This window comes from Xylocopa sonorina, chromosome 3 (assembly GCF_050948175.1).
Source record: "Xylocopa sonorina isolate GNS202 chromosome 3, iyXylSono1_principal, whole genome shotgun sequence".
NCBI lineage: Eukaryota > Metazoa > Arthropoda > Insecta > Hymenoptera > Apidae > Xylocopa > Xylocopa sonorina.
In genome coordinates this window covers 5,752,068-5,768,352 of record NC_135195.1, presented here as the reverse complement: position 1 = coordinate 5,768,352, position 16,285 = coordinate 5,752,068, and the positions used below count along the sequence as shown (strand labels likewise).

Genomic DNA, 16,285 nt, shown 5'->3' with positions numbered 1-16,285 from the left:
AATTGTTGAAAAAAGAAAGAAAAATAGATTCCTTTTGTGTGTAATGAAACTAAATCTTTAGAAGAGGCAATATAGAATATGCTGCATAGAGTTTAAAAGAGTTGAGTCGCGCAAAATTGTAAGACTTAAAAATTTCAATAAAATTATATATTACTCCTATAAAATTTCATGATCTGTAACAAGAAAAAAATATGGTCACATGATGAGTTCACTGCCTTATATATATCTCTAATTTACCATGAATGCTTCACTAAACTAAATGTAAAGTAGGGTTCTCAATTTAACTTATTTCAAAATCCTTTCCATTTCCATAAGAAATTGTAAAATAATTTTGTTCAACCAAATACACGATAACCACCCTTGTTTGGTACCAAAACGAACGATTTTTCTAAACAGATTACGAATTTGTAGAGGCAGATATAAAAAGACCAGTATTCACTCTACGATTTCGTTTTCTTCTGTCTGCTTTTAATGTGGCTGGTTAATACGCGCAATTACAGAGTGGAATAAAAATTTCGTGCAACCGCTACTGTTCTCCAGAGCCCCGGAAGACAATTTGGTTGCGCTCAAATGCGAGAGAAAATTTACGTTACGCCGCATACACACCTGAACACTTTATCTGCCACTTTACTCTGTCTGTTTCTTTGCACTGAATTACGTTAAACGTGTGTCTCGAGCGAGGATCGTTAGATTTCTTCGCGAATCGAGGCATCGTCGTTGATTGCAGAGGTTAGGGCGCGCAGAGAGATGCATGGCCTCCGCCAGTGACGAAGTGGGCTTGGCAAGTAGACTGATTGCGCGTCAACAGACAGTTGCACTAAATCTGACCGCTCGTATAACATTAACAGAAACGTGGTCGACAAATGAAAGATGATACCATTAGATAGAGCCATCTCTCATTGGAGGGTTCGCGTTTAAATTAGTGTCACACGATCGAACGGGATCGATGCGACGGTCCGTTTCGCGTTATGGGTTTGCAGAGCGTAGATTGCTGTTAAACGCGAAGGAGCAAGACTCTGTGAACAATTACCAGAGATTCGAGGGATCATTGTTGATCTTCTGAGAACATAATTTATCGTATTAATTAGTAATTAGGATAAATGTTATTAAAAAAGTAGAAGTGTAATTTCATCGAAATATTAATACTTTTTTTTATAGAAAATGTAGTTTTCAATTAATGGAAACTTTTGATGTGATAATCTGTTTAGCTTGCTTCTGAATAGTAACTGCGATATTTGTACTGCAAAAGGGGAGGTGCTGCAGACGATGGTTACGTCAAGGAATTCATAGATTCTATACGAGATGCATCGCTGCATCTGTCTTCCGTTTCCATATGTAACTGGGAATACGGTTTATAGAAACTCTGCATATGTGGTCTGGAATAACAAGAGGGATATCCAGCGTTCGAAAACAAATTTTTGGGAAACAACTGTTTACAGTTTACGTCAGTTTCTTTCTGTATACTATATATTGTAAATGGAATATCCTTTTCCACTTCTCATCGCTAGATCACATACAGAAAATTAGTATAAAGAGAACAAGGAATAAACCATAGACGTTTCTCTACTTTTTATAATAGAATAGTTATGGTACAAAAGCTTCTATTGCCATTTATGGTTATGCGAATTTACTCTATCCATCGATACTCGTTTAAAAAAATCAAGAAACTGGCTCCTTAATTAAATTTCGAAAATCGCAGCAGGGTTAAGCGATAAAATAATTTTTTCTCTAAAGAAAGAAAATTCTTTTCGACACGTTTCGCGACTTATCAACGACACCTAGTTATGCAAATTCAGTCTATCCATCGATACTTGTCTGAGAAAATTAAGAGACTGTCTCCTTAATTAAATTTCGAAAATCGCAGCAGGGTTAAGCGATAAAATAATTTTTTCTCTAAAGAAAGAAAATTCTTTTCGACACGTTTCGCGACTTATCAACGACACATAGACGACATGGCTCGCGTCGAATGAAGAGGTACGAATGCAGTCCGACAAAGAAAGTATGGAGTGCATACGACACGTATCGAATCGACTCCGATACGTTTCCCAGGGCCTGGTGTGAAATACAGCCGGTTCTTGCGGCGTATCACCAAGAACAATTTTCCTTGTAACAATGCTGCGGTGTAGAGGAAAATTCGCGACACGAGGCGACTGTTATAGAGCGTATTTTTCTTTACATTACGTCGCGACAGCTCTATATTTCACGCGGCAGAAATACATCTACTCGATACCCGGCCACAAGTCGCGATATTTCTTACTGTTAGCTTCGTATGCTCTTCGCATTCCGTTGTATCACTGATACGTTATCGTTGAGGCACTAGAGCAAACAGACATGGCGTCCAGTGGGCTTTTGACGAACAATTAAGTGAAAATTTCCATTCGTAAAATTCATTTGAATGTCATTTGAATGTTGGTAACTCTTTGACGTTCTCGCTTAATGGAATTGTTGTATGGAACTAATCAGAGCTAACTGGTTTAGTATTATTATTTATAACATTATACAGGGTTAAATAATTTGTTTTTAATATCTAAGAATTGTTGCGAATAAAGTTGAAGAGGAACATAATCTGATTCGAGTATTTCTGCTCCCTTCAATAATTTCAATTTATTATATTTACATTTATTATCACTAGTGACGTTATTATTAATTACTATTATTTCCTATTGTAGGATAATGAAATTATCTTAATTTAAAAAATGAATCGATAATTCAAGTTTCAAATGTTACGTGCGTGGAATAGTCTACGAGCGAGAGCGAATGTGCGGAGTAAATGAGTTTTTCCTGTGAATGTTTTAAAACGATCAGTTAGTTGTTCATTAGCAGTCTTTCAAGTAATATCTCAATTTAAAAGAACTATCTAATAATCTTGTAATTGTCATTAATTAATAAATTTCCTACACTACAGTCTCGAACGCCAGTAAACCCGTTGTTTCTTTCACAGATTCCCCGAAGAAACAAACTAAGAAGAGAATAAGCTACCATTAAGCGTTACGCAACCGAACAGCTTGATACTCCACCCGAGGAGGCACCAGCTGTTTCCAGAAAACACCTCACATAAATAACTGGACCGCTGAAGCAAAGGCAAACGCCAGGCCACAGGAGAAGAAACGAACGCGAAAGATCAACCGTACACGGGTGAACCTCGATGCAGATAAGTAGAAACGGTAGGTGATAAATCAGGCAGCAGTAAGACAAGAAAGGGGAGGACTCGAGAAGCCAGTTCGTTAGTTGAAACGTTCTCGTCGACAGCTGAGAAACGTCTGGTCGTCGAATTCTTTGATAAATCGCGATTTTATACGAGCCAGAGTGCGCGAAGAAACCGTGGACACCTACGCGTCTGTTCCATCGAACACGGATCCCCAACAAGTTCAGATTCTCCTATCCTTCCGCACCTTGTCATTGGCTCCTCGTTTCTTGCCTCGTTTCCTCTTCGCACGTTTATTCTGCCAACGTTTAACACCCTCGTGCGAGAGCGACGCGACGTCCTCGAGTTCGATGCGGTCGCTGCGTCTCGAGCGGTATAGTGGAGCCACTTCCGGTTCGAGGAGATCTCGAAATCGTTTCGAGGGACGAGATCCTCGCGAGAAACAGAATTATGGGACGCTCGCAGTGGTGATAAACCAACCGAAGGATCTCGATCCACGGGCGTGCGCGAACGATACTGCTCGCGGTCGTTAAGCTTGGAATTTTTGTTAGAATACGGGAGATTTATTGTTCCAGCGGTAAGAAAGAAATTTATCTTGAGGATGGGACGTTGTTTTCCTTCGGCTTCTACGGTTATCTATAGCTTTCTTTATCTTTCAGTTAAACTGGATGGAAGAGCGAAGAAAAATATTTCAGATTAAGGGTGCGCGTTCAGAGTTTCGCGGTTACAGCGTTACTCGTCTTTCCTTTTAATTTATGGGGAGGATTTTAATTGGTCTTACAATTTGGTCAATTTGGTCTATTATTGATACATTCGAATTACAAGATTTTGACGTAAGACGAAATTTTGGAACCAAAAGAGATATTCAGAATAAGTATTAATTAAATTAAATTTGATATGATTTCGATTAACTTTTTATAGTCAATTAATAGTTATTATATAACATGGTTTTGGAAATTAACGTTAATGTTTTCTGCTACATCATTCTTAGGTATTATTTGTAAATTAGTAACTAGTAATACGTATTAATTATCGAGAGCAATGCTTCAGAACTTGAATCAGTAGAAACAGTAAAAATAAGTCAGGCATACTAAGAACGTCTAGGAAATAAATGGTGAACTCAATAATTAGAGTCTATATTACAATTAGAAAATATCGCAAAGAAGAACAGTAAACCATCAAAAATAAAACGAACATAATATTGCAACCAACAAAGTAACATTTGTTTTAATCATTATATTTACTGGAAACAAATAATTTCTGCAATATAAATATATCAAGCATAATTTTAATTGATTACAGATATAATATTACTGTAATAATTTTAAGAAATGAATAATTCAACGTAGCGATCGATCGTAATTGTTAGACGCGATCGAATAAATTGCATAAATACTGTTCGAAGATACAAAATTCGCAGTAAACGAATTCTCCGCAGTTCGTTCTTTTTCGCGCGCGACACGCGAAAAGGGAGAAGTCCTCGTGAGCAATTAAAAAAATCCGAATTTCGGACGCGACTGCCTGCGTGTGCACACCGAAGCGAGACTTTTATTTTCCAAACGGTTTTGTCGACGAGAGCGTGCGACAGTGTCGCAGCTGTTCCAACATCTCCGCGTGAATATTCCGCGTTTTTCTACGGGCCTGGGAAAGTGAATTTATGGTGTGTTCCATTGGCGAACGAAGAATCCAACGGTAACGAGGCTGCGGGAACTTTTTGTTACCATCCGGCTTTCTCTCTATTCCCGTTCGCTAATTTCCCTTTCGACAAATACATCAACGAATCCTCGCCAGATATTGTGCGAACTCTACGAATTGTTGGGCAAACTCTTCGAGAATTGGAACTTAATTCTCTTGCTCGTCGATTATTTTCATGAAAAATTTTGAGGGAATTAAACTAAGATTTAGTTTACTGTAGTTTACTGTCGACCAACGCGATACGACGAGTAGATATCGCCTTATTTTGATATTAATAATTGTTGTGAGAAAAGAGGGGACGAAGTTCTTTGATAAAGTGAACAGTCGAAGATTTGCGAATGTGATTACTTTGTTATATCAATTATTTATCTTTAATAAATAACGTTCAGATTCTATTACTCTACTTATTATTTTCTAAGTTCACGAGAAACAATATGTTTTTTTTTATCAAGAATCGAAGAAAACTTCACTGAAAGATGAACTGAAAGCTCAGAGTATAAACGTTTTCACAAGTTCGAAGAAGACATTTTATTTGCATCATTTGTGCAAAAAATAGAAAAATATGAGTCAAAGAATTTTAACTTCATTTGCAGAAAAGAGTTTGCAAGTATTACTAATCAAGATTTGAAGATGTCACTATGAAATAGAAGATCATTGTATCATGTGGACATTTTGTACGCCATGTTATGGCCCGTGCTTCCCCATATTTCGGGATTTCGTTTCCATTTACGCGAGGAAGGATCGAAGAAATCGACGCTCGTATTCCCGATAGCAACCCAGGGATCGCACGTGTCGAGCAATAACAATGAAGTTTCCATTACGAATCGTGAAATGGTATTTTATTTTTGATTCGTATCGTGGCGTGCCAACAGCCGAATGGAGCATGCGGAGGTTCTCGAAGAGATAATCGAAAATGTGACGAGACACGACGATCTCTGGTTTCGTGTCGAAATGAAACTGTCAAGTAAAATCAGTATTACTGTTCATTCGATATTTTTTCAACTAACTAGAACTCATAAATTAAAAGCGATCTCTACATTAAATTCTCTATTGTGTACATATTTAGTTACGTATAAGCCTTTCGAAAAATGATTCAAAATGGTGACTGAGGATTGTCTTTCGACTACAAATAGTTAATGATAATAGTGATTTAATAAAAATGAAATTTTAAGAAGAAGACAACGCAAAATAATATTTTTAAAGAGATCTGAATCTGTCATAACTTACAATGCTTATGATTTTTCACGTTCACGTTCACGAATTGTTTTCATTCTATATTTTAGAAGCAGTATAATTATGTAATTTTCATTGAAAAATTTCTCGAGAAACTTGTTGCAACGATTACGTTTAACAAAATATTATAAACGCTGTTATTTGCGATGATGATTTACGATATTAATCACCCCATGAATGGTGTAGATATTCGGTGGTTCGTGTCGCCATTGTTTGGAGGCGTTTAGGACTGTATCGTATAAACGTTCGGTTGATATAACTTTATGGTGAAGCAGTTACACTTTATCTATAATACACTGAGAGTTCTATGCGCGACACGTTCGCAAGTAAGTTCAAATGTAATTTATAACACTCACCCATTGTTGAATTTTAATCGCCCTGGACTTTGGTATTAGTTTCGCGAAACTCTTCGCATGATTAGATTAGGTACATGAATAACCTATGAAATTCATTAATTTCCAGCGCCAAGATGAATGTCATTACGTATAGAGAATATTTAATTTAAATTGACAAATTTATTGAGATATATAGTAAGAAAATATTTTCGGCTTGGTTGCGTGAAATAAAAATCATTTTTTATGCACAAAGAATTAACTTTAATCGATGATATATTTTCCACTGTGCTCAATTATTTTGTGACTGATATTAAATATTAGAAGGAAAAAATTAGTCAAAACAATTAAAGGACTATCTATAAGTGAACACCAGAAATACTGTCTTGACAAGCCAATAAATAGATCGTACAGATATTTTCGATTCTATCATTGATCGATAGAAATAGAAATAACGTAAGTATCTTTTCTTTTTCAAAGAGAATAAATGATCGATTTATTCCCAATATTAAACAATTAAGCCATTCTTCTCTTTTATTAGTGATTTTCTGTTCACTGACGAATTCTCTTTTTCTTCCGCCACATTTTCGAATGTTAACGTGAAAGCTATAAAGCCATAGAGTCGAAGCAGCCACAGAGGGATACACACAGATTGTGGATATACGACTAGAAATCCTAATGTAACCAATCCCTGCGACTAGGGAGGATTAAATAAGGAACTTTTCCAGGAATTCTACAAATTAAAGTTCGATAACTTCTCAAATTAGTTTATGGCACGTGCGAGGGTGATAAGTTAGAAAACTATTTTGGTAATGGCTTTCATAAAACCCCAGAGTGCTATCAGATTCCCAGCGACCATTGTACAACTGTTGCATAAATCTGTATTGCAAGTAGATACGAAGACGTGTTATTTAGTAAATTATTAGTAAACTATTTCGCGAGCTGCTTTCCAAAAAGTTATGCTCAGCAATAATTTATGATAATGTGATATCATAATTTTAGAAAAGTTTGGATTTTTTGAAAAGCTCGTAAAAGAAATAAGTATAAAAACGTAAATTATCGTAGCCTTAAGAGGAGGAAGAAGGCAATAAAAATTCGATGCACAGCCGATGTTTGAAAATGTGTTGCAAGAGGGTAAAAACTTTCCTGCTAAGAGGGCTCTTCTCTGCCAAACGGCAGTGTAAAAAAGAATCGAACGCGTGTCGTTGGGCTGTTAAAAAACTATCCAAAAAATCTCACTTTTATACACAGTTCATTGTTAGTTTACATACACATTTAAATCATAATAAACTAAACTTTTTACCATATAACGCTACAAAAGACTCAGAAAATATTAGAAACAATTAATCGTGATCGACAACACCCTGTTTCGCAAGCAAAGATTTTATTTTCTGTCTGTAAAAAACCTTTCACTCGCTAAATTAACCACTAGTAGAAATGGTAACTTATTACGACATATTCTGCACGCTCACGTACTTTTGTAAGCAGCATCAGGGGTTGATTGCTTACTACTCTAAAACTCACCCCTTCAATAGTAATCACAAAGATGTAACGACTTACTCATTCGAGATTTGAATGTACGTAAAAAAGAAATATAAACAACACATCTACCAATGTCATAATTTACAATGCTTACGATTTTTCACGTTCACAATTGCATTGAATAATAATAATAAGAAATTTCTCAACGATCTTCAAGCAGAACCCCCGTCGTTCACCATCCTCTAAATAATCACTCAGATACAACGACTTATTCGTTCGAAATAAGAAGCTTTCCACCAGTTTTCAAGTTGAACCTCTGTCGTTCACCATCCTCTAAGTAATCACAAAGATACAACGACTTATTCGTTCGAAATAAGAAATTTGCTACTGATCTTCAAGCTGAACCCTGGTCGTTCGCCATCCTCTGTCTATTTAACCGCGAAACGAATGTCAAACACTCCCCCAAAGGCTCGCGTTAGCGGCGCGCGCTAATTCGACAGTTGCGAGATCGGACTCGCTAAACAGCTTCGTCGCGGCGCGGTTTATCCGCGGTACGTTTTGCTTGCCAGCGTGTAACGCGCGGAAAGTTTGCTTTGCTAATTTGCGGCCGACGATCACGAGATTGTCGCTCATTAAAACGCGCGCGCGAGCTTTTGTTCCGCGACGCGCGCGATTATCCCGCCCTACCGGGTGAAATTGCGCGCGTTCTCCACCGGTTATTCCGTGCGCGTGCGTTCCCATCAACGCGTAATTATGCCAACGAAAACCTCAACCAACGACCGTTCCTTCTGTTTCGTTCGGAATAACGAACCCTCGCGACGTAATCAGCCGTGCGAGACGGCTGATTTGACGTCATTACTTTTGGGGTTGATCGGAGTTTTCTTGTTTTGTCCGCAGCTTTTTTTTGAGCCACCTTGGTATTGTGTGTGTGAAATGTGACTGACTCGTTTGATAGCGATTAATTGTAATTTTTAAGAACATTTTACATTCACGTAATTATATTTTTAACCTGTTGCACTCGTATTTATGCTTTGAAAAGACTAACGATCAACTTGGAATTATTTTCTACGTTCGAACAAGATGAAAATATTTTTCTGGGAAGACATCACGTCTCAATTTGCTGGTTTAGTAGAAAAATTTTAATAACACATAATATGTGTATATTAGTCTTGATTTCTCAGAATTTTTTAAATGATGGATAAAGGTATCTTCTAAATTAGAAGGATCATATGGGATACACAGGAATAATAAAGGCTAAAATAATGTTGTACTACATAGAATATGAGACTTTAGTAAGGTATGAAATATAGTTCTGGTTCCAGAAATGCGGTCTAATATTCCCCTCGAAAACACATTCTTGTACTATAATACTGATAAGATATATATATATAAAGAAAAAACAACTGTGAAAGAGCAAAAAAGTAAAAATGATACATGTAATGTTGAGGAAATTACATTTTATAGCTTTGCATTGGATAATATCGTTCAAAACAGTCCCCAATGTGTACTATTGATTTACGAGTGTTTACATTTAAGCAGAAACTAAAAGAATACATTGCAACAAGAGTCGCTAGAATGTAATACTAATGTAAATATATATGTAATAATAAAATGTAGGATGGCGAATACATGGTGACATATGAGTGCAATTGGTTAATAATATTGTTCAAAATGTGTGCATAGAATTGTGATTGGTGTATTACAGTCCACCAAACTGATATTCCTTTAGCTCGTTATGTTTCTACGATTCTCAGTCAATTACCCTCGCAAATACAAATAAATGAACAGTGGCGATCGTTCAGTGAAAAGTGACAAAGTAGATCGAGCCACTTCCAGTTGGACGGCCACGCTAATGCATTTAGTGCACTTGTGTCTGTCAGTACACAAATTATCCGCCACGAATAGAGATTTAGAATCATACTATATCGATGGTTGTATCGTAGAGTACTCTGTGCCAGGTTGAACTAGCAAAGAAATTTGGATATTTAACTTTTTACGAGTGTTTTACTATTTTTTTGTAGAAATATGGAAATAAGTTGTGTACAGTGATCGTAGATCTAAAAAGTGACGTAGAAATGCGATTAAAAGAATGAACGATATTGTCTGTAAACTGGAATTGTGTAGTGTTTTAATAAAGGCATTAAGGTTAAACAGATTTTGATTAAAAGTTCTTATTTGGGTCAAACAGGATCAAACGAATTAGTTTTTCTTGCTATTTGGGATTTTCGTTAAAACTGAAACACGATCACGGCTCGTATATGCGGGTGTATACGTTGAAATAGGAGGAGTCCTTCAATTATTTGAAAAACACGTAGGCCATTTTTTCCACTGATATTCATTAAAACTGCGTTCGCAAGTGAACATTTACCTCCGAAGTAAAAACACGAACCTCGCGTATTTTCAGTTTAATACCAGAGGATTGTTGTTTAACTAATCTTTTGTTTTATTTGCAAAAAGAATAACTTCGCTGCGGAACAGTGTAAAAAAAAAACATTTCTATTTTTATATTCCCAGGCGAAACATCGAAAAAACTAGAAAAATCGGTCGTTTCTCGCCGCTCGATTCAACAGTTTATTTTATCAGCAATGTTACTTGTTTTCTTTTTACGTCTTCGTACATATCTAACCTTTTGTCTATATAATCGTTATAAAAAAAAATACAAAAGAGAAGAAACAAAGTTTGCATCTCAAAAAAGAAAAACATTTTCTCTATATTGCAAGTCTTATTGCAGTGCAGATGCGATATACGTATTCTAAAAAGGGTATGCCATTTTTCCCTCGGAATTTGGCAGTTTCCACCCCTTTCCCATCATGAACGTAACGCCTACAATTTTCTCGAACGTGTCTAAAAATTGGACGGGTTCCACATGCATCCTTATCGAGATAGAAACCCTCGCGATGTCCTGATTCAGTCCTTCTCTCTCTGATTATCTACAGTCCCTACTATAACCCTTGTCAAACCGTGTCACAGGGTCATACGAATCCATTCATTTTTACAATCCCCTCTCTGTTTATCGTTCAACGAAAACCATGTCCCTCAGCCCCAAAACACACTTCCCAAATCGAGGACATTTCTGAAAAAAACGGTACCACAAACCTACAGCCCCGATTTTACTGAATCTTTTTTCAATTCCAATTCACTGATTGCGTCAAACGCATTCGATGCGTTTCAAAATTGAAAACCAAAACCTCTGTAGCATCGATTGGATGGATATGAAACTTCGTTTTTAAACGCTCGATCGTTTTACGCGAGACATAGCAATTCGACAATTACACGGAAAGACACTCAAGAAGGAATTCTTTGCACCGAACAAAATTTTCTCTCCCTCACTTCAAACCATATACCACACACTTGACACGAATTACCAGCTCCAAGTGTCATTTCTTTCGCAAACATCCCCAATTTGTCACCCTCGTATGCAATCCTCTTGTACAGGACGACCGTGCGGACGAAGTGAAAAAATGGGATGGAAAAGCGAGGCGATGGGAACGATCTTCGCCCATTGATACGTATCGCTGCGACCACGGTTGGCGAACGTGGCGAACAGAAGGGTGGCAGGAGGGTGCCCCGTGTCGGTCAGAAAATCAATTCGTCTACTCACCGTTGTCGACGCGCTCGAACTTCGGTGTTGCTTCGCGTGCGGGCTACCGTGGCTGGTTTGCTCGTCGGAATTTAATTGACGGTTGGTAGCGGCTGGCTGATGCTGCTGCACCGCCGGCTCGATGTCCAGGTAGCAATGCGCCTCCAAATGGCTCTGCGCCCTCCTCTCCTCGAGGACTATCCTGCGCGCTGCGCAGAATATCTTGTAGTACACCTGCGGAGAAATACGGGCGAACTGTTCACGTTTTCTGCGATGCTGCCGTGTGAATAATGCAGCCGTGCACCGCGATGGAAGGCAGGGTGCGAGAACTTATGGCTCGAGATCTGGATTTTTAAGTTTCCGCGGGCTGGGGCTGTCTGACACTTCTGAACGCGCGGTGAATACGAAAATTACACGTTATGTATATCTTCCTCTTCTTCTAACTAATTAATCAGGTTTTGCATTTCAAACTGTAGGGTGCTTAAGCTTTTTGATGTATACTAAGAGCTGTTGTAGTCGTTTTCTGTTGAATTACCTCCTACGGTTACTTTTGTTAAATACACTATTCTGTTGCTTTTTTTTTAAATACCCTCGCGCTTCGCTAAAAAGATATTTCGCTAGAGAATATAAGTGTAAACTATAAATAAAAGCTCGGAAAAACTTTCAGTATTACTTCCTGTCGTATTTCATCGAATCCAAATGGTTTCCAGATTGATGCACTCAAGTTACCCCGAATTATCCGCAAGCAGGGTCGTCCTAGCGTATTAAAGTACCCAAACGCTCCTCCGCAGCGATGAAATATTCCCGCACGAAGTTACCTGGCGACTGCGAGATAAATTCTACGCCAACGACAAGTCACGAGCATACGTGTGCACCGCGAACGAGCAACGGCGGTTAATTCCGCTAAAAACGGACATTACTCGCCGCGCGAATTCGCTGTCCTCGCGGCGCGCACCCTTTTTCGAGCGGCGTCAACCCCCGCGCGACGCGTCGTTCGAACCGCGAGGAACGCGTCGCGACGGCGTATTTTCTCGGATTAATTAATGCGATGCCTGGCTAGAAAACACTATCCATCGCGTTGCACGCGGTCGCGGCAATTATTTAACCGTTATTATGTCAATTCGCGTGGACGCCTCGCGCGAACGGCGGCCACGGGGCCGCGGTCGTTTATTTTCCGCGCTCGTTACCGACTCGCCGTCAATTATATCCACGAGTTTGTTAGCCGCGAAACGTCCAATCAATTCCGCGCTACGCGACGTCGAAAGTCGATTCCATCGAGCGAATCCACCGGCGAGTTTCGCGTTGTTAACCGCCCACCCCCGCGTTCGAATGGACGCGCGGACGGTTACATTGCCTGTTTGATCGTGCAATAATGTTTGAACGCGGTGTTTATTCGAGTAAGTTAGGCGACGTGTTAAATGCCGAACGAAACGGATGGGGAATGCACGGTTCTGTTGTGTGCGGAGCTATTGTCTGCCTGGGAATTTCATTAGCGAAAGTTCTACCATTTCCTGTTTTCTTTTAACCCTCTCGGTTGTGTAATTTTGTTGATTGTGGTCGGCAAATATCGTTTGAACTTTGTTTTATGGACGTTATAATATTGTCTCTAGTTATTTTTGTATTCTATATTGTTGTAGCAATTGTGTAATTGTGAAATAGAAATTAATGAAGCGTGATTTACAGATGGATTGTCAAATATTGTGGCGAGATACTCGCCTCGCTGTTGCTCATTTCGCGTTGACAGCGATTTTATTTCAGCTATTTTATTCGGTGCATATAGAGAAGTGGATTTAGAAGGAAAGCTTCTTATTGGAAATTGAATACTGCACGGTGGAATTCGCCAAGGAGAACGTCGACGTGCACGATTTTCAGTAAATAATAGTAGTCGATAAATAATAGTCACTGTCTGTTAAGTCAATTTCATAGATTGTCTTGGAAGTGATTTAAGGATAGATTATTAGCATACCTTTCATACCTTTGCGTGTTATACAATTACTATCGACCGTAGAAAATTATTCAACTAATCAGAAAATAATGTAGTTCCACTAATATTATTAATTTACTCGCAAATAAGAAAATTTAATTTCGAAATAAAAATAGTTCCACTTAAAGCAGAACAAATTTTTCTTGCATCTTTCATTGCCAAAAATTAAATCAACATGTGTAACAATGAATTCAATTTTTCTGGCAATTAAATTTCGTTATTCTTGGAAACTTTATGAATAAACTTTGCACAAGTCTACTAATAATTTGTATGAAAATTTTGCAGGTATTTAACAGGTTATAATTAAGAAAATAGTAAACTAATAAGAAGCAAGAAATGGAGAAGACTATTTCAATTTTAATATTTCATTCAGTCCATCGATCTAATATTATTATTCTATTACATGCTTTTATCCGACCAAGGAAATCAATACGCTCAACCTTTAGCATCTGTTTACCAATTAACCAAACAAAAAGTGTAATTAAGAGAGAGAGAGAGAGAGAGTAATTTTAATCTAAATAATTATAAAATCGATCCAATTATGAATGAACGTTAAATACACAGTACCGTTACGTCCATGGCAATTAGATTTAGTTTAACAAAAGGTAGTCGTTACGACCGACAGACAAAAGCCTGAGAAAGCTGGACGGGACCAATAAATTTGCAAATAATTACATAATTCACGCTATAATGGAAAGTAGTTTAGGAAACTTGCTTAAAGTAAATTAATGAGAACGAAACGAAGGCCAATTTTCATATTTCATTCAAACGAACGTTGTTCTTTATCGTGTTGATGTTTTAAACAATTTTTATCTTCCCCTCGCAATTACTTTCTATCAGATTTGAATCCGAAGCGATTTGACGTGACGTTCAAATTTGGTTAAATTAAATATAGTTCAGTCGGATTGATGCGGCACTGAATTGTTAAACTCGCAACGAAAAATTGAATATCGATTTAATGCCAATCTGGCCAGTCGAACGTATTTTGGTATAACAAGCAACACGGAACTGGGAGAAACTAGTTTTATCGCTACATCGATCCTAAGCGATTTTTTAAATAATTAAACATTTTCGACTAAACTCGTATATACATTTTTTTGCAAGATATCGTTTAATAATCGTCTTCAATCTTCATTTGAAGCAATCTGAAGAGAATTCTATTAAAAATTCAACGTGCTCATAAATTTGCATGTATACAAATTTTGTTGCAAGATATTTTTTAATAATCATCTCTGATTTCCATTAAAAATAATCTGAAAGGCGACATTCAAGACGCTTTAAATGAAATAGAAATCAAAGACGATCAGAGTTTATCAAGTTTATACCGTAGGGGTGGGAACGGTTGATTTATGAGCAGCTCAGTCAATCTAGAGTTAGTGCAAGTTGGAAATTATAATCATCACTCTAGCTGCTCCACAGACGATCCACCTGATAGCACAAGACACCTTCTAACGCATTAATCAGACTTCATTAGGCGAAGGTAACTAACTTCGTTGTCAGCCAGGGTGTCATTAATGTCCAATGACACTTTAATCATTATACACCGCATGAACGTCGATATCTCAATTAATTCAACGCGCAGTTTAACAACTAGTTGGATATAACGACTCGAGGTGGAAAATACCATCGAGTCTAAAACGAATAATTAAACAACTACGCTTGAGAACTGTTATCAACCCCTCAAATATTTATCGTTCCTCGTAATAAAGCGTGATAAGAGCGACCAGTTTCTTAGAGTCGCAGAAATCTTCGAACACTTTCGTATAACGCTCTCCAACTAAGTCTGAAATTATTATATCAAACTGCGTTACCATTAGGGAGTTTCTTAAAGTTGGAATAATTCGGGAATAAAACGGGATAACGTCGGCTAACTTATATTATTTAACGAATTAATTATTCTCTTAATATCCGGAAACTTTCAGCCCACTCGAGACTTCGATATTGGAATCGGTGCTCCGTTCAGTTCGGAATTAGGCCAATTTTAAACGCGAGCTTAAAATCCATCCTTAAGTTACGCTCAGAAGTGAAAACGACAGAGACAAATTTAGAAGATATTTCGTATTCGTGGCGAGCAGCTCGTTTCCTGCATTGTCCACTGCGAGAACAGCCAGACAATTGCGAAGTCATTGTTACCACTCGATGTTTCTGGATGCAACCCGTATCCACCAGGAACCATACCCTTGGTAACGGTTATCGCTGTATCGCTTGACTCTTGAGAAAGTTGGGTTCATGCGATGCTGTCGGGACATAATTCCTAATGGACACGGTTTACACGTGGAAGCCTCGAGTAACTGCGCCAACTGTGCAGACTCGAGTCACGGGAACCTAAAATCCTTAACCGTGTACGATCACGAGTCTGCTCGCTCGTTCGAGGAAACTTGTAACTGTCATTTTTTCAAATTAACTAGAAAATTCCAACAAAAATATAACAACCAAGCGCATGCGGTAGTCTAATCGTAATGAAATTAATCAAAACACTAATATGAAAGTTATAAATAAATTAAATATCTATTAAATTTACTATCTATGATATTTAAACTCTCAAAATTATTTAGAAATTGTTACGTTGTTCCTTAAAGAGTTGGAAAATTTCTCAAGAATATATTGGTAATTATCACTCTAATAACACTTTAATGTTATTTTTACTAAAAGGGTGCTCTATAATAATAGCAAACATATAAGCTACATAGCTATTCATATAAAAGCAACAATTTTGATATAAAAGCTCTTCTTTACTAAAAATGAATGAAAAACAATTTTGTCCACGCAATGTGAATAACTTTGAAAAATTCTGAAGAATAGAAAGATGGAATGAACCGTGCGAACTAGAATAC

At 37.6% G+C, this 16,285-nt stretch overlaps 1 protein-coding gene across 2 annotated transcripts in view; it reads right to left on the bottom strand.

Moving 5' to 3' along the window:
• 5-ht7 (5-hydroxytryptamine receptor 7) overlaps positions 1–16,285 on the bottom strand; it is a 124,399-nt gene that overhangs the window by 95,648 nt on the left and 12,466 nt on the right. For both annotated transcript variants that reach the window (XM_076892626.1, XM_076892627.1), the window contains exon 4: positions 11,489–11,701. In XM_076892626.1, the coding sequence (XP_076748741.1) occupies positions 11,489–11,701 (213 nt within the window). The remainder of the gene's footprint in view (positions 1–11,488; positions 11,702–16,285) is intronic.